The sequence below is a fragment of the Panthera tigris genome, chromosome A1, assembly GCF_018350195.1.
Source record: "Panthera tigris isolate Pti1 chromosome A1, P.tigris_Pti1_mat1.1, whole genome shotgun sequence".
Taxonomy (NCBI): domain Eukaryota; kingdom Metazoa; phylum Chordata; class Mammalia; order Carnivora; family Felidae; genus Panthera; species Panthera tigris.
Genome location: NC_056660.1, coordinates 116,689,481 through 116,707,945, shown reverse-complemented (window position 1 = coordinate 116,707,945; position 18,465 = coordinate 116,689,481). Strand labels below are relative to the sequence as shown.

The window sequence follows — 18,465 nt, the reverse complement described above, 5'->3', positions numbered from 1 at the left end:
AGCCAGGCAACCTGTTTAGCTACTTTATTTAAATTATGTATTTTTTCTATTTGAATAGAAAATGTTTAAAAAATATCAATGAATACACAACAAAAAGCCAATCTCCAGCCTATTCTTCCACAAATGAGAGATGATTATATTTTAGTGCAGACTTAATTATTCTTATGAAAGACATATATTCCAAAGTTAATGTTACCCTAATTAGTATTTTGATTCAGAGAACCACAAAAAGAAACACGTAATTATCACTAAACAGTCAGAAAGTGTCAATACAGAAAAAAAACTACGTCTCTTTTCTTCAGCAGTTTGTTAAGTGGCTAGTAACTGAAGCGGTTGCTAACAGAAATCTACAAATGTATTATTTAATATTACACTTGTATGCACATCAGAGTGGCAATTTTGTCTAAAATTTGAAGAACTGAAGACTATTTTTCTCCTAGAGATAATAGAATGACTAGAAGACCTCTAGCTATATTAGCTTAGGGCTGCAAAAAAGACAGTTCAAAATGATACAGGAGTGTGTGTGTGGAAAACCTGTGCTGCAAGTAAAAGAAAATGCTTTTTATCTTCTGGTGAGCATAATGATCTAACTGCTAAGTAAAATGCTTTTACACACACAGTTCATTGCACACAATTGCAATGTGTCTATCTATATAACAATCCATGTTAAGATACCTTATTCCAGAAGGTTTTGAAACAAAGGGGAGTAAATACAAGAAACAACACAACAGCTAAATCAGTTAAGAAAAATGTCTAATTTTAGCTTAACTTTTTTTTGTTAAAGGTTTATTTAAATGCCTGTCCACTTTTACATTTACACAATGTCCAAGTTAAAAAATTAATATATTAGGTAAGAAGAAGAAAACTTAGAAAAAAGTCCCATTAGCTTTTAGGAGATAGGCTATATAACATCGTCTCTTTCCCTTTGTTGATAAAACCACACTCTCACTGCTTTGTAGATCTGAGCCTGGTAAGACACCCCTAAAAGACACATAACTGCTCCTATTTCAACTTTCCTTGAAGAATAGTATGACAGCTTTTTTACTTTTTAAAGAAACGTTTAGATCTACAAATTGTATCTTTTCCTATGAATATAAAGAATTGGATAGATTGTAAGAAGCAGGTTATGCTTAAAAGAAACTCACCAGATGGGAGGTTGATTCACTGGATTTGCAAAGTGGAAATAAGGCCCCGGATGAATCACCACAAAGTATGTCTTGCTCTGAACTCAATTGCTCATTGCACTTTAGAAAATTAAACTCTGTCTTTCCAGTATGCGCAACGCACAAATTGTAGGAATAAGGCAAAGTCCCTTCACTGTAGTTGGGAGGAATCACAGGTCCTGATTTTTCACAGAGACTGTACTGAAAGCAGCCACAGGTGGTGGGGCTGGAGGAGCGACGAAGGTGCAAGGCTATGGCCAGAGTCACTGCCGTGAGGAAAAGCACTGAGATCAAGGCCAAAGCCACCACCAGGTAAAACTGCAGCTCGGCCTGGGGGTCAGAGGGCTCCGGACGGTCGCTGACGTCCGGCAGTACTTCTTGTAGGCTGTCGGCGAAAACCAGGTGCAGCGTGGCGGTGGCAGAGAGGGGCGGCTGTCCCCCGTCCCGCACGGCGACCAGCAGGCGCTGGCGGGCCGCGTCCCTGTCGCCCAAAGCACGCGCAGTGCGCACCTCGCCCGTGCGCAGCCCCAGGCTGAAGAGTCCGGGCTCGCTGGCCTGCAGCACGTGGTACGACAGCCACGCATTGTGTCCCGAGTCGGCGTCCACCGCCACCACCTTGGTGACCAGGTAGCCGGGCTGCGCGGCGCGCGGCACCGTGTCGAAGAGCGCCGAGCCGTCGGGCCCCAGCGCCGGGTACAGCACCCTAGGCGCGTTGTCGTTGCGGTCGCCCACCAACACGCGCAGGCTCACGTTGGCGCTGAGCGCGGGCGAGCCCTGGTCGCGGGCCTGCACCGTCAGCTCGAAGGCGCGCAGCTGCTCGTGGTCGAAGGCGCGCTGCGCGAACACCACGCCGCTCTGCGCGCTCACGGACACGTAGGACGCCAGCGCCCGCGGCTCCAGGTCGCTGGCCACGATTGAGTAGGAGACGCGGCCGTTGGGTCCCAGGTCGGGGTCGGAGGCGCTGACTTGGGCGATAGAGGCTCCAGGAGGATTGTTCTCAACCACGTGGACCACGTAAGAAGGCTGTGGGAAAACTGGGGCGTTGTCATTGACATCGCCAACGTGCAGGGTGACGCTGGAGCTTGAGGAAAGGGGCGGTTTTCCCCTGTCGGTGGCTGTGATAGTAATATTGTACTCAGGGGTCTGCTCACGGTCTAGAACTCCATCTGTCACTAATTTATAGGTGTTTATAGAAGAAGAGAGTATTTTAAACGGAACATCACCTTCTAATTTACAAGTAACTTCTCCGTTGTATCCAGAATCCTTGTCACGGATTTTAATCAAAGCAATGTGTGTTCCCAGCTTGGTGTCCTCCATAATAAGATCCGGTAGAGACTGGATTACCACTTCTGGGAAATTGTCATTTATGTCCTGGACCTCTATCTCGACGGTACATTGGGCAATCATTCCTCCACCATCCCTTGCTTCCAAAACTATGGAATATTCTTTGACTTCCTCAAAATCTAACATATTTAGAATAGTAATTTCCCCCGTATTAGAATTCAGGTCAAACTGGGTGATCTGGCCTGCTTCAGTGAAAGAGAAGGTGATCTGGGCATTGACACCTTCATCCTGATCGGTGGCCGTCACTCGAAGCACAGTGGTGCCAGGAAGCACATTTTCCGGAAGGCCCACCCTGTATAGTTCTTGGCTGAACACTGGAGGGTTATCATTAGCATCAGTCACTAGGACCTGTATCTGGGCAGTACTACTTAGGGATGGATTCCCGCCGTCCAACGCAGTCAAGGTCAACTGGTAGGATTTCTGCTCTTCCCGGTCTAAAGGCATCTTTAGTACCAACTCAGGGTATTTACTACCATCTTGTTTCTCTTTATTCACGAGTGAGAAATGATCATTCGGATTGAGCTGGTAATTCCGTAATGAGTTGGTACCAATATCTGCATCATGGGCAGATCCTAAAATAAATCGTGCCCCAGGGTTTGTGGACTCACTTATTTGCAGCTCAAAGGAAGTTTGCGTGAATTTTGGTGTGTGGTCATTAATATCTTCGATGTCCACACTCACGTGATAAAAGTTCAACGGATTTTCAGCAACAGCCTCAAATTCCAGAGCACAGGCTGGCTTCTTCCCACAAATCTGCTCCCGGTCTAGCCTGCCGCTCACAAGTAGCTCCCCGCTCTTGGCGCTCACAGTGAAGTAAGGTTTTTCCGAACTGATGCGCAGTTGTCGACTCGGTAACTCATGGACGCTGAGTCCCAAATCCTTGGCGAGGTTCCCCACCACCGAGCCCTCGGGCATTTCTTCGGGAATCCGATAGCGGATCTGCTCTGAGAGCGCCGGGCAGAACAAAGACAGCAGGAAGGGAAAGAGCACTGGCCGCCTCTCAGCCCAGCCCCTTTCCCCAGCGCCGCTCCCCATCCCTTTTGCTCCCCTCAGGTTGCTCACCGGCCTGGAGACGCCGGATTACAAATAATCTCTGTGCTGCAGATGTCCGGAGCTCCGAACAGGCTATATTTCCAGCGTGAGGGTCGGGGTTCCCTCTTTTCCAGAGGAGGAAGTTGTGTAAAGGCTCGAGCTAGAGAGCCTGATACAGGGAAAGTGCGCTGCGGCTGCGCGAGAAGATCGCCAGTGCCCAAGCTCTGCACTTTGGCCAACAGCGGCGCCCACAGTCCGCACTGGGAAACTGCAGCCCCTGCTGCTTCAGTTTAACCAGCTGCAATAATCACAATCCAGCGCCTAACTGAACAAATTATTTTTATATGTTCATAAATTTAATGACGATTAATTTGCACTATTAACTATATAGTTATCCCAAATTTCCAGGGTTTAGGGTAATCAACATGTTGACATGCATCTCAAATCCGCACTGTAATAGAAAGATTACTATAACACATCCTTGGCCTAAATGATCTCAGAATACAGTAATTTTGAATAGTAATATGAGTAAAGTTTTATCCTTCTTTCCTTATTCCTGTTTTTCCTGATTTCATTAGTTTTTGGGTACCTCCATGCTGATTCATTTCAATTTTTCAGAAAGCATCAATAATGCTGAAATTGTCTTTAAAAGGGCACAATTTATATTTACCTCTAAACCTCTTTTCTTTCAAAATAGTTTCAGCAATTTCTTTATAGTAGTATCATATGACCTACATGTCACCCATTTAAGAAAATGACAGCTGGAAAAACATTAGCCTATTCCTCCTTTGCATTGCACAATTATTTTCCTGGTTATAAAATATAACATCAACGTTGAAAGTTAGCAGGGAAATATATTTTGACTTGCAACACAAGGTCACTAACCGTGGTCTACTGCAGTGAGGTTCTGGCTCCCACTTCTGTGCTTAAATTGAACATCACATGATGAGCTCAGTTGATAAAATAATCCCTAGGATATTCAATTGCAGTAGCATACTGAGTTTAGGTTACTTTCCTTTCTTGAAAAATATTTTTAAGTATCTAATGAATTTGGGGATATTCTTTTTCAAAATACCTGATAATCATATTTCTGCCTCACCAAGTATCAGTTATTGTCTTCTCAAGTTGATTGTACATCTGAACACTGCAAAATATATGAAACATACTTCCACACTATTGCACAGCCCAATTTATGCAAAATACCACCAAACACAATACTATGCTAGAAAAAAGTCCTTTTATTTAACACCCAAAAGGTTACTATACCCAGGAAGAGTTAGCCTATCCCCCTCCTTCCTATTGAAGAATTATTTTCCTGGTTACAAAATGTAATATCAATCTTCAAAGTTACAAAGGGAATAATATTTTGCATAGTTCCTAGTAAACAAGTAGGTCCAAGTAAACAAAATTACTTGTCATCAACCCCTTCTAGTTGCTAATCAACTGATGTACTGAGCTTTAGTAAAATGTTATATAATGAATATAAATGTAGTTAACCCCAGATTGGGTTATTTCTAACTGAATTTTTTTTAGCAGATCCAATAAGTTGAATCAACTTCTGGTCTTGAGTATACAAAATTGTTGTTTCATAAAACAAGCATCCCCAATCTCCCACTAGGAGAGCCCATAAACACACTTCACATGGCTGTACCGCTAACACAATACAACGAAATTTTGTCTTAAAACATATATCTGCTTATTTCACAAGTGTAACTTGAAATGACATTTTATTTGATGTCATATTTTATTGGTTTCAGGCAATAACCTTTAGTGTGGCATTAGATCCCTATCTCTCATTGATATAGGTCTTAGTGAAGCTTGACACACACATTCCATTCTTTAGGCATCAGTCTAACCTTCTACCAGGATATAACTTTAATAGATGATTATGCTTTAAAATGTCAGGAAGCAAAATAACACCTCACACTTGTCAGAATGGCTAAAATCAAAAACACAAGGAATGACAAATGTTGGTGAGGATGTGGAGAAAAAGTAACCCTCCTGGATTGTTGGTGGGAATGCAAACTGGTGCAGCCACTGTGGAAAACAGGTTGGAGGTTCCTCAAAAAGTTAAAAATATAACTAAGATATTATCCAGTAATGGTGCCACTGGATATTTACCCTCAAGATACAAAAATACAGGGGTACCTGTGTGGCTCAGTTGGCTGACCAGCAGACTCTTGATTTTGGCTCAGGTCATGATCTCACGGTTCATGGGATCGAGCCCATGTCGGGCTCTGTGCTCACAACACAAAACCTGCTTGGGATTCTCTCCCTCTTCTCTCCCCCACCCCCCCCCCCCACACACACTCTCTCAAAATAAATATTTTTTTAAAAGATACAAAACCACTAATCCAAAGGTATGCACATACCCCAATATTTACAGCAGCATTATTTAAACTAGCTAAACTATGGAAATAGTCCAAGTATACATTGATGAATGGATAAAGAAAATTTGATATATATACACATATACACATACACATACATACATATCCATATCCACACACACACACACACACACACACACACACAGACACACACACTGGAATATTATTCAGCCACAAAAAGAATGAAATCTTGTCATTTGCGATGACATGGATGGAGCTCAAGAGTGTAATGCTAAGTGAAATAAGTCTGTCAGAGAAAGACAAATACCATATGATTTCACTCATATGGGAATTTAAGAAATGAAACAAATAAGCAAGGGGAAAGTGAGAGACAGAGAGAAGCCAAGAAACCGATTCTTAATTATTGAGAATAAACTGGTGGTTATCAGAGGGGAGGTGGGTGAGGGGAATGGGTGAAATAGGTGATAGGTTAAGTAGTGCATTTGTCATGATAACCACTGGGTGATGTACAGAATTGCTGAATCACTATATCGTACACCTGAAACTAATATAACACTGTATATTAACTATACTGGAGTTAAAATTTTTAAATATGTCAGGAAGCAACTGAGATTTTCAAAGTCATAAAGTTGAGGTATATGGAGGCAGAAGATCTTCAAGAACCTTTCCTAGATCTAATCTAAAGAGAATCCTGACAAGGTGTATGAGCTGTATTTTCCTCTTGCTAACCCAGTGCAATGAAAAAGATGTAACAATTTATTCTCATTTATAAAACACATGAATTGAGAACACTGAAGGGAAAATACATGGAAGGTATAAAAATGTGACAGTCCACTTATTCACAGTCTTGTATAGGCTTTCACTAAGGAAATGACACCAAAACCTATGTCAATAAGTGTTCTATGTTAAATAAATCGGTTAACTTGCTTTTGCCTCTTACATTTTTAAAACATTTGTTTCACAATACAGTAAAGAAAATTACACAAAATATAATTCCTCAAGGATGTAAAGATAAATGTATTAGTGAACTCACCTGAATATTTTCTGCTTCGTCCTTACATCCATGAAAATCTATAGATGTTAATGAGGGATCTTTTTTCTCACAGCTCTCCAGACTGAGGAGCATGTCTGCATAGTTGGGCTGGGGGAAGATCACGTGAGTCTCCCCGGAGTCCGCGGTGAGGGAGACCTCGTGGGAATACGTCTGCAGGAAAGCCCGCACCCCATCCACGCCCACAAAGCGCGAGGCGGGCACGCCAGCCAATCCAACCCCCGCAGCCTGGAGCAGACGCGATGAGCGCCAGCGCCTCAGCCTGAGAGCCAGCAGCACGATCACAAAAGCGAGGAAGACGCAGGAGACTGCGGCCACCGCCACCACCAGGTACCGCGTGAGACCTGAGGCATCAGGGTCAGCTGGGGGCTCGAGACTGCCCAGATCGGCCAGGACGTCTGGAATGCTGTCGGCCACCGCCACCGTGAGCGTGACGGTGGCCGAGAGAGGGGGTTGGCCGTGGTCTTGCACTGCCACCACTAGGCTCTGCTTGAGCGCATCTCTGTCCTGCAGGGCCCGCGCTGTGCGCACCTCGCCCGTGTGCAGCCCCACCGCGAAAAGCCCTGGGTCGCTGGCCTTGAGCAGGCGGTAGGACAACCAGGCGTTCTGGCCAGAGTCTCTATCCACCGCCACCACCTTGGTTACCAGGTAGCCGGGCTCTGCCGATCGGGGTGCCAGCTCCACGCCTGTGGAACCGTCGGTGGGGAGGGCGGGGTACAGGATCTCTGGCGTGTTGTCATTCTGGTCAAGAATGAATATACTCAAGGACACATTGCTGCTAAGCGGTGGGTCTCCGCTGTCCTGCGCAGTCACTCTCAGTTGCAGGTCACGGAATTGCTCATAGTCGAAGGAATGCAAGGCATACAGGACACCGGTGTCAGAGTTGATGGACACATAGGAGGATAGGGGTGCCCCCCGGAGCGTGTCTTCAGACAGGGAGTAAGTGACTTGGGCATTCTCATGGCTGTCCGGGTCATGTGCAGTCACAGAGAAGATGGAGGCACCTCTGGGGTTGTTTTCAGGGATGTAGACAGAATAGGAGGAGTGGGGGAAGGCAGGTGGGTTGTCGTTGGTATCTGCCACATTCACTGAGATGTGAGTTTCCATGGACAAGGGTGGGGTTCCACCATCTGTGGCTTTCAGTGTGATGTTATACACAGGGAGTTTTTCCCGGTCTAGGATTTTCGCTGTCACCAACCTATAATAATTGTCTATTGATCTTTCTAATTTAAAAGGCAGATTTTCTGAAATAGTGCAGGTCACCTCACCATTCTTGCCGGAATCTCGATCTTGAAGGTAGAAAAGAGCAATTACTGTTCCAGGAGGAGTGTCTTCAGGAATTGAGTTGCTTACAGATGTTAGAGTCACTTCTGGGGCATTGTCATTCACGTCTAAAATTGTGATAATTACTTTAGCCCTTGTCATGCTACCAGGACCGTCCTGAGCCTGAACTTCCATTTCATAGTAGCTGGACTCTTCATAATCTAGGCCTTCTGAAGTTGATAATTCTCCTGTATGAGGGTTCAGTTGGAATATCTGTAGAATTTTTTGAGTTATTTTCCGGAAAGAATATGTCACTTCCCCATTGACTCCCTCATCCAGATCGACAGCGTGTACTGTGAGCAATCTTGTGCCCACTGGTACGTTCTCAGGCACAGTTACTTGGTACTGAGGCAAAGAGAAGACTGGCACATGATCATTCACATCCACCACAGTTACCTGGATGCGGGCGGTTTCCGATCGGGGTGGGTCACCGCCGTCAGAGGCTGTAAGGAGTAGGTGGTGAACAGCCTCTTCCTCTCTATCCAGCACCCTTTCCAGCACTAATTCTGGATATTTAGCTCCATCATCTCCAGTCTGCACAACCAGGGAGAAGTGACGATTGGGACTGAGCTGGTAGCTCTGGAGGGAGTTCGTGCCCACATCTGGATCCCTAGCCTCATTTAAGGGAAACCGCACCCCGGGAGCTGTGTTCTCCGTTATTTTTACAGTCATTTCTTCTGTCAAGAATCTAGGAGAATTGTCATTAACATCTATTATTTCCACTTCTATAGGGTAAAGACTCATTTTATCCATCAGGATGTTAAAGTTCACCAGGCACCGTGCACTCTGAGCGCAGAGCTCCTCCCGGTCTATTCTGCCTGCAGTGACCAAGCTGCCGCTTCGCGGATTCAGAGCGAAAAGCTGTGTCCTACCTCTGGAGACGATGCGGATTCCGTGCTCTGCCAGTTCCCGGGGCTCCAGGCCCAGATCCTTAGCGATATTACCCACAAAAGACCCTGTGTCTGTTTCCTCCGGCAAAGAGTAGAAAATATGTCCTGCCCAAGCTTCTCTCCGGGTCCCCAGGAGGATGGAGAGCAGGATGAATCCTCTGTAGTCTCGACCCCTCTTCACAGTCGCCATTGTTGTCCTGCTGATCTTGTTAGACACTGGACTATCTCCTTTTGCACTTATGGATGCCAGTGTGTCAGCGTGGAATCCTTTGTATTCATAAGAGAAGCCCGGAATTTAGTATAATAGAGACCTGAGTTTGATGCAGCTTGGAAGAGAATTTGTCTCAACCTGATGTTTCTTTGTACTGTAAAATCTCGGTGGCTCTGGCAGATCTTATTGCACCACTTTCCCCGTGGTTGGTGAACAGCGGCGCTCAGAGTCCTTACTAAGTTACTGCACCATATTGAAGCAAGATAACTGATTTTTCAGAAAGTTGTTTTATCCTTCAAAAATCTTCCATTTATATGTCTTCGATCTATATATCTAACTTAAAAATACATTCCAGTTAAATGAAATAATGCAACAATGCTTATGATGGATGCTTATTAATTCCAGATAATTACATTTTTTTTTTCTCTTTTGCATTGCAACTTTGAAATGATGTTGGGTGCTACCTCAGACTTCACTGAACATGGAGTAAAAGTAGTGTTTTCAGGTAAAAAAAAGTACAACATATTTTGAAAAGGTGTGTGTATGTATACATAAGAAAGATGTTATGTAGAAATCGTTTTCATCAGTATAATAAATTTAAGTTAATTCATTAATATTGAACACATACTATGTTCTAGACACTACCACATAAGACTCAGTCAAAATTTTCTTTAAGATATAGATAGGTCATTTAATAAAGTTTTTGACTGGAAGGAACCTTAGAGATGATTTAGTCCAATACCTTCATTTTAATGATTTTAAAAATAAGAGGAAATTACCTTGTCCTTGATTATATATATAATAGTATACGTTGGAATACAAATATCATCACTTCCAGTGTTTTGAGAAGAAAAAAGAAAACCATTTGCCTTGGCTGATGCTTTATGCTCAAAAAGTGCCATTAGAGATGAGGTGAGAACCCAAGCAGTAACAGTCAGCTATAGACGAAATTTTGTACAGAAGGCAGGAATTTGCAGAGATTCTACTAGCTGTGGAGTGTTAAAGTGGATGTTGAGTGCTTCTCTTCATTATGCAATTCAAATAATCTTCCTACTCTAGATGATTATTCTAGAATAATTGAAAAAAGATAGGCCTCCAGATAGCCTTTGAGCATACAAACAGAACTGTCCTGAGAAGATCATTAGAGGTACCAATTTTTCCACTGATGTTAAGTAAAACTGAATTGTTGATGGCTCAGTTCTTCTCAGCTTATAGAAATAAAGTTCCTTCCACAGAGTTGCAAGAGAAAAGAGAGTTACCTGTTCTGAAATGAAGACCTGGAAAGAAATAACCCTACTTCATGGGGCGCCTGGATGGCTCAGTTGGAAGAGCGTGCAATTCTTGATTTTCAGATTGTGAGTTCAGGCCCCATGTTAGGTTTAGAGATTACTTATATAAATAAACTTTTTAAAAAAGAAATAACCTTGCTTTGTAAATTATTTTAAGCCATAGGGGAGTAGATAGCAGCACCAGGAAGAGAAATCAAAAGTAGCACTGAAAATGCTTAACTTAGTTGCTGGAGATTTCCTAACTACGTAATCTATTTCTGCTTTCTGATGGCACTGGTCCAAAATATAGGCAATGCTTTGAATGAAATGCTGTTTTAATCTATCAAAATAATTTACAGCCATGTTTGTTTTCACCAAGTAGAGAGAATAACTTTTTGTTCAAAGGAGCCAATATGAGTATTACAGATTAGTTCCATAAATAGGAGTTAAATACTATTTGTTTAGTAGTAATTTTGAACTTCTTGTTGACGTAAGCAAAGTCGTTAAAGATCATGAGTACTTGCAGACATTTTTAAACAAAACTTTTATGTCTGAATAGTATGGCTGCCAATGTTGTGATCTTTTTTGTACCTAACACTTCAAAAATCACAGTGTCATCTCACATTTCTTTCTTATTCTATTATTTTTAAAAAGTCTCAGTTAACTTATTACTTCTGGATACCTTATTTGGAACTAAATAAGTAAGATCTAGATGAATAAGATTATGAACATACTCTGAACATAAAGCATACGTTAGGGAATAACTGGCTTTATATCTCTAGTAACCAATTTTTCTAAGTTACTCTACAACATAAATTTAAATATTAAAGATCTCTACTAGACCAATGAGTTATGTTAAATATAACATAGGCTTACCATATAAAACTGAAATAAGTTTATAGTTTTAAAGGAAGTATGTTATTATTGATTGAGTTATTAGGAAGAATGGACCTTCATCTGTTTACTTGCATAAGAAATTCTATGGAAAAAATTGTATGGAAAGTCTAATTGACTTCCTAGGCATCGAGTTATTCATCGTCTCTCCTTTCTTTATGGAACTTTTTTTCTATTGAGAAAACATTGTTTGGAGTTCTGTTTAGATTTACATTCCCAGGCAAACATGTAGGTATTTTCCATTTCTCTCTGAGATTTTTACTTCTTCCCATTGACAACTGTCACCTCAACAGAAGTTTCATCAGATGGGTGGTTTTCAAAGATGATAAACTAGCCCAATAATTTGGTAGGTTTTCTTCCTGATGCTTCAAAATTCAGTACTTAAAATTTCAGACTGCCTATCTTATTAATATGATCTGTATTGTATGTAGGTCTGAGAACCTCAGTTAGTCAGAATTTAGCAAATTCCATGACTGCTAGGATTTAACACTTGGTCAGTCCACATGAATGAGTATTATTGAGAGTAGAATCTGATAGTTTTTCTCAATAAAATATTTTATTTATTTAAATGAAATGGTCATAGGTAATTCAGGTAAGAGAAGGAAATAATGAAATAAACCATCCTACTATCCCATTAGTGAGTGAACAGATAAGACGAATAAAATAAACCAGCCTACTATCCATAAAACCCAGTTAAGTGAACTTTGCTTACAACAATGCAGGTTTAAGATGTAATTTATTTATTTTTATTTTTTCAAGATGTAGCTTAAATCATCCAGAATTGGTGCTATAAAAAACATTTACACTCTCAGATCATATCAAACAAATCTTAATACTTGTATGAGATAATCTGACTCCCATGACCAATACCCAAGATTCAAGTTGTTTAAAATTATTTACTATTAAATTCCTAATAAAACCATCAAATAATTATATCACAAATGTCCAAGAAAATCATATTTGAAAATGTGTATGTCTGGAATCTCTTAGTCATATACATTTGGAATCTTGAAATAAATAATTCTAAAATAATCTCTGAGATGTAAATACCACAATACTGATTTGGGGAAACATAGAATACATTTAGCATCTAATTTAAAGGCATCAACTCCACATTATATTAAAATTTTTTTTACATTTATTTATTTTTGAGAAACAGAGAGAGATAGAGCACAGTGGGGGAGGGGCAGAGATAGAAGGAGACACAGAATCCCAAGCAGGCTCCAGGCTCCGAGCTGTCAGCACAGAGCCCGATGCGATTCAGGGCTTGAACTCACAAACTGCGAGATCATGACCTAAGCCAAAGTCAGATGCTTAACCGACTGAGCCACCCAGGTGCCCCAATATTATCTTAGAGATGATTGGGGCACCTGGGTGTTTCACTTGGTTAAGCATCCGACTTCAGCTTAGGTCATGATCTCACAGTTGGTGGGCTTAAGGACCACGTTGGGTTCTGCGCTGATAACTCAGAGCCTGGAGCCTGCTTCGGATTCTGTGTTTCCCTTGCTCTCTCCCCCTCACCCCTTGTGCACACACACTCTCTCTCTCTGAAAAAGAAATAAACATTAAAAAAAAAGACTGACAATTTCCGGTTACAAAGGAAGGTTCTCATTTATTTTCAACATATCTTTTCAATTATTTATGTTAAATGTGAACCCCCAATTTAGAAGCATAAGTGGCCAATCTATTGCATTATCAGATCATAGAATCCTCCAGCTCAGGATTGGAAAAGACCTTGACTATTATGTATGTCAACAACTCGTCCAATTATATTATCCCCTGTATTCTATTAATTCCAGGGCCAACAGCTTACTTTTGAAAGGAGCTAATAATAGAACCTCTTACCTCCTAGGCAATCCATTTTCCATTAGAACAACTTCAACAACTCAAAACCTTGCTTTTTTCTACTCATCAAACCACAGTTTCATTCACACCTTTGGGCCATGATGAATGAGACTAATTCTTCTAATGACAACTCTCCTTTCCTTAAATATTTGGATAGAGTTTCTATATGACAGAAACCTTATTTTATGTGGGTTAAATATGCTAAATTATTTAAATTCTTATTTGAACACTATCAATCCTTCATTCTCCCATTCAATATTCAGTTCTCTAATTTTTAGAGATACATCCTTGTAAGTGGACACTAATAAGCATAGTTAGAAATTCATTTCGGGGGTGCATGGGTGGCTCATTTGATTAAGCATCTGGCTTCTTCTGGGATCATGATCTTCTGTTTCGTGAGTTCCAGCCCTGCATCAGGCTCTCTGCTGTCAGCACAGAGCCTGCTTCGGATCTTCTGTCTCCCTCTCTCTCTGCCCCTCCACTGCTTGTGCACAATAGTGCACTCTCTCTCCTCTCTCTCTCAAAAATAAACATTAAAAATTATTTTAAAAATTCATTTGCACTCTTAAGTACTATCAAGCACACAGATTGCAGAAGACATTATAGTAGGCATACAGCATCAGATGCTTACATTTGTTAACATGTTAACAATCACAATTATAATACTGGTGATGTCAACAAATACTTGTTCACTATACTATGTTATAGTTGAAAAAAACTTTAATTATTTTGTTATATTTTCTCAGAATTTGTGTGAAGTAAAGAAGACAAGTCTTTTTAATTTAAATTTTACTTTAAAAACTATAGATATTGTGACTGGCCCGAGATGAATAACAAATAGTTCCAGGAATGTTATTCAGGCTAACACCAAAGATCGGGTCTTCTCTGCTACAGAGATCAATTACTTTTATCTTTCATAAAAATAATTTTTGATTCCTAAGTAGTAAAGGGGGAAAATATCTCTCACAAATCTCTATTATTTTAGAAATCACGTGCTATTAATTAAAATCGGGGGAAACTGAGACCGTGATCTTAACAGAGGCTGCAATTCAGTTTTTTTTTTACATTAGAAAAAGAATCTCATGGGGCACCTGACTGGCTCAATTGATTGAGGGTCTCTGGATTTCACTCTGAATTTCAGCTCAGGTCATGATCCCAGGGTGGTGGGATGGATCCCCACTTCAGGCTCTGCCAACATGGGATATTTCTCTCTCTCTCTCTCTCTCTCTCTCTCTCTCTCTCTGCCCCTCCCCTGCTCAAACACTTTCTCTCTCAAAATAAATTAAAAACATTTTGAAAAGTAAAAGAATCTCACAAATGTCACAAGGCAGGAACACACACACACACACACACACACACACACACACACACACACTCTCTCTCTAACAAAAGAAATGAACGAAACCCAAGGCAGAAAGAGCTTGCCAGCAGAAAGGTAAAGAAAATCTGCATCATACATTAAGATTTTTTTCATGAAATTAGACGAAACTAAGATTTAATAGAGTTCAACTGATATTTTAAAAATTCTCAAAATTGACGCACTGCAAAGACTAAGAAAACTAAGCACTGATCAAAGAAAATTTTAAACGTTCTTGTTCAAATAAAACCAATAAAAGGAATAACCTCACCTGAACAAGGGAGTCTTCCTCTTTACAAAAACCTGAATCTTCCTGAATCAAAAGAGGCTCGCTTTTCCCACAGCTTTCTCCGCTGATAAGCGTGTCGGCATAGTTGGGCTGGGGGAAGATCACGTGACTCTCCCTGGAGTCCGCCCTGACCGAAACCTCCCGGGAGTAGGTCTGCAGAAAAGCGCGCACTCCGTCCACGCCCACAAAGCTCGAGGCGGGCACGCCAGCCAATCCAACCCCCGTAGCCTGGAGTAGACGGGACGAATGCCAGCGCCTCAGCCTGAGTCCCAGCAGCACGATCACAAAGGCAAGGAAGACGCAGGAGACTGCGGCCACCGCCACCACCAGGTACAGCGTGAGATCCGAATCATCAGGGTCGGCCGAGGGCCTGATGCTGCCCAGGTCAGTCAGGACGTCTGGAATGCTGTCGGCCACCGCCACCGTGAGCGTGACGGTGGCCGACAGAGGGGGTTGGCCGTGATCTTGCACTGCCACCACTAGGCTCTGCTTGAGCGCATCTCTGTCCTGCAGGGCCCGCGCTGTGCGCACCTCGCCCGTGTGCAGCCCCACCGCGAAAAGCCCTGGGTCGCTGGCCTTGAGCAGGCGGTAGGACAACCAGGCGTTCTGGCCAGAGTCTCTATCCACCGCCACCACCTTGGTTACCAGGTAGCCGGGCTCTGCCGATCGGGGTGCCAGCTCCACGCCTGTGGAACCGTCGGTGGGGAGGGCGGGGTACAGGATCTCTGGCGTGTTGTCATTCTGGTCAAGAATGAATATACTCAAGGACACATTGCTGCTAAGCGGTGGGTCTCCGCTGTCCTGCGCAGTCACTCTCAGTTGCAGGTCACGGAATTGCTCATAGTCGAAGGAATGCAAGGCATACAGGACACCGGTGTCAGAGTTGATGGACACATAGGAGGATAGGGGTGCCCCCCGGAGCGTGTCTTCAGACAGGGAGTAAGTGACTTGGGCATTCTCATGGCTGTCCGGGTCATGTGCAGTCACAGAGAAGATGGAGGCACCTCTGGGGTTGTTTTCAGGGATGTAGACAGAATAGGAGGAGTGGGGGAAGGCAGGTGGGTTGTCGTTGATATCTGCCACATTTAGGTAAATAAGTGTTTCTGTAGACAGAGGTGGAATTCCTTTGTCTGTGACTGTTACAGTGATGTTGTACAAGGATACCTGTTCTCGATCTAGTACTGTATTGGTCACTAATCGATAATAATTGTCTACTGATTTTTCCAGTTCAAATGGCATACTTCTTGAGATGGAGCATGTTACCAGGCCATTCAGTCCAGAGTCTCTATCATATACTTGAAAAAGAGCGATTACTGTTCCTGGAGGCATACTTTCAGCAACTGATCTGCTTCCAGATGTAACTACCACTTCTGGTACATTATCATTTACATCTAAGATAGTTATTAAGACTTTTGCTCTGTCAAGTAGACCTGGCCTATCTCTGGCTTCAACATCCAGTTCATAAAAGCTTGAATCCTCATAGTCTAAATTTGCAGAGATGGAGATTTCTCCAGTGAAAACATTCAAGCAGAAAATCTTGGAGATCTTTTCTGTTACCCTCAGGAAGGAATACATTACTTCCGCGTGGACTCCTTCATCCTGGTCAGTAGCATTTACCGACAACACTGGTGTGCCTACTGGCAGGTTTTCAGGAACACTTACACGATAGACAGGCTGAGTAAATACTGGAGCGTTGTCATTCACATCTAGGACAGTTACCAGAATTCGAGCAGTGCCTGAGCGGACAGGTTCACCGCCATCCACAGCAGTAAGGATGAGGTGGTGAACAGCATCTCCCTCCCGATCCAGGGCATGCTCAAGCACCAGCTCCGGGTATTTGGGCCTATCACCTTCACTCCGCACGTCCACTGAGAAGTGACTATTCTTGCTGAGTTTGAAGCCTTGAAGAGAGTTCATTCCCACATCCAGGTCATAGACTTCCATTAGTGGAAAACGAGAGGATGGGGGTGCATTTTCCAGAATTTTCACTTCTAATTCTTCCCTAAAGAATCGGGGTGTGTTGTCATTAATGTCCAGTATTTCCACTTCTATGGGATAAAGATTCAGTTTATCCTCAATGAGGATGTTAAAACTCACCAGACACTGCGCGGTCTGGGCACAGAGCTCCTCCCGGTCTATTCTGTCTGCGGTGACCAAGTTGCCGCTTCGCAGGTTCAGAGAAAAGAGCTGCATCCTATCTCTGGAGACGATGCGGACTCCAAGCTCCCCCAGCTCCTGGAGCTCTAGCCCCAGATCGTCAGCGATGTTTCCTACGAAGGAACCTTTGTCCAGCTCTTCAGGAATGGAATAACGGATCTGCCTGGCCCAGAGCCCCCCCAGAATCCCCAGCAGAATAACGAGTACCACTAATCCGCTCTGGTGCCGGCGCTTTTGCAGAGCTGCCATGACCGGCTCCTTATGGACTTCCTGGGGATTGTGAGTAGAGGGAGCAGGTTCACAATCACTTTTTTGTGCTTCTCTGAATTAGAAGCCAAGGTCCGTAAACAAGTAGAGGTCAGATGCGAAGCGTTTTAGATTAGAATTTCTGCGCAGCTGGAGAGCTATGGTGTCTGATCTGCTTTGTGCTGGAGGATATTACTTCAGTTGTCATTACTTTCCTTGCCGGGATTAGTGAACAGCGACGCTTAGAGTCCTAACTTAATACTGCACCGTTTTTGTGAAACCATCATGCAAAGAATCTTATTTCTGCTAAATCTGCTTAGATGTCACTCATATTTCCCTCCCCAAGAAGAATAAAAGTGCATATTTTGAATAGTTTTATATATTCCCGGGAATTTACTACTCATTTTTTGGGGGGCCATGAGCTCTTACGGCCTTGGAGAAAAGAAATAAGATTATGCTTTTCTGTAAATTTGAATTCTATTCCACCATCATTTATATTTGTTCCATTTTCATTTTTTTAATGTTTCACATTTTTATTTAAATTCTAGTTAGTTAAGATATAGTGTAATACTAGTTTCAGGATAGATTTTAGTGATTCACCACTTACATGTAACACCCAGGGCTCATCACAAGTGCCGTCCTTAATATCTAGCACCCATTTAGCCCATCCCCCCCCCCACTTCCCCTCCAGCAACCCTCAGTTTCTTCTCTATAGTTAAGAGTCTCTTTTATTTGTCCCATTTTCAATAAGGGCACCAACAACTACACATTTGGAACCAATTCACCTACTGCCAGTTACAAGTATTGCCACGTTTAGATGTCATCTATTTTATTAACACATAGATTAATAAATGCTCTAGCATAAGCAATATTTCTGTATAATTTTAAAATCATGAAAAGGGGGGCAGTTGGCTAGCTCAATCAGAGTAGCCTGTGACTCTTGATATCCATGTCATGAATTTGAGCCCCATGTTGGGTGTAGGGATTACTTAAATGAATAAAAAAACTGTAAAAATAAAATAAAAACATAAAAAGGAAGTGAAA

General features: G+C 42.4%; 1 protein-coding gene and 1 long non-coding RNA gene across 11 annotated transcripts in view; one reads left to right on the top strand and one right to left on the bottom strand.

Annotated features, from left to right (window-relative positions):
- The window catches only part of LOC102960606 (protocadherin gamma-C5), a 136,740-nt gene that overhangs the window by 104,352 nt on the left and 13,923 nt on the right, over positions 1-18,465 (bottom strand). For 2 of the 10 annotated variants that reach the window (XM_042985759.1, XM_042985789.1), the window contains exon 1: positions 1,146-5,526. The exons of 4 other annotated variants lie outside the window; for them this stretch is intronic. In XM_042985759.1, the coding sequence (XP_042841693.1) occupies positions 1,146-3,542 (2,397 nt within the window). In that variant the 5' untranslated portion in view covers positions 3,543-5,526. Of the gene's footprint in view, positions 1-1,145; positions 5,527-6,923; positions 9,359-15,000; positions 17,973-18,465 lie in introns of those variants that run through there. 4 more of the 10 variants (XM_042985706.1, XM_015535606.2, XM_042985804.1 and 1 more) reach the window with 4 other exon arrangements.
- LOC122238567 lies at positions 2,088-10,601 on the top strand. Its single transcript, XR_006217527.1, has 3 exons — positions 2,088-2,177; positions 6,997-7,271; positions 8,996-10,601. It is a non-coding gene; the product is annotated as an uncharacterized LOC122238567 (long non-coding RNA).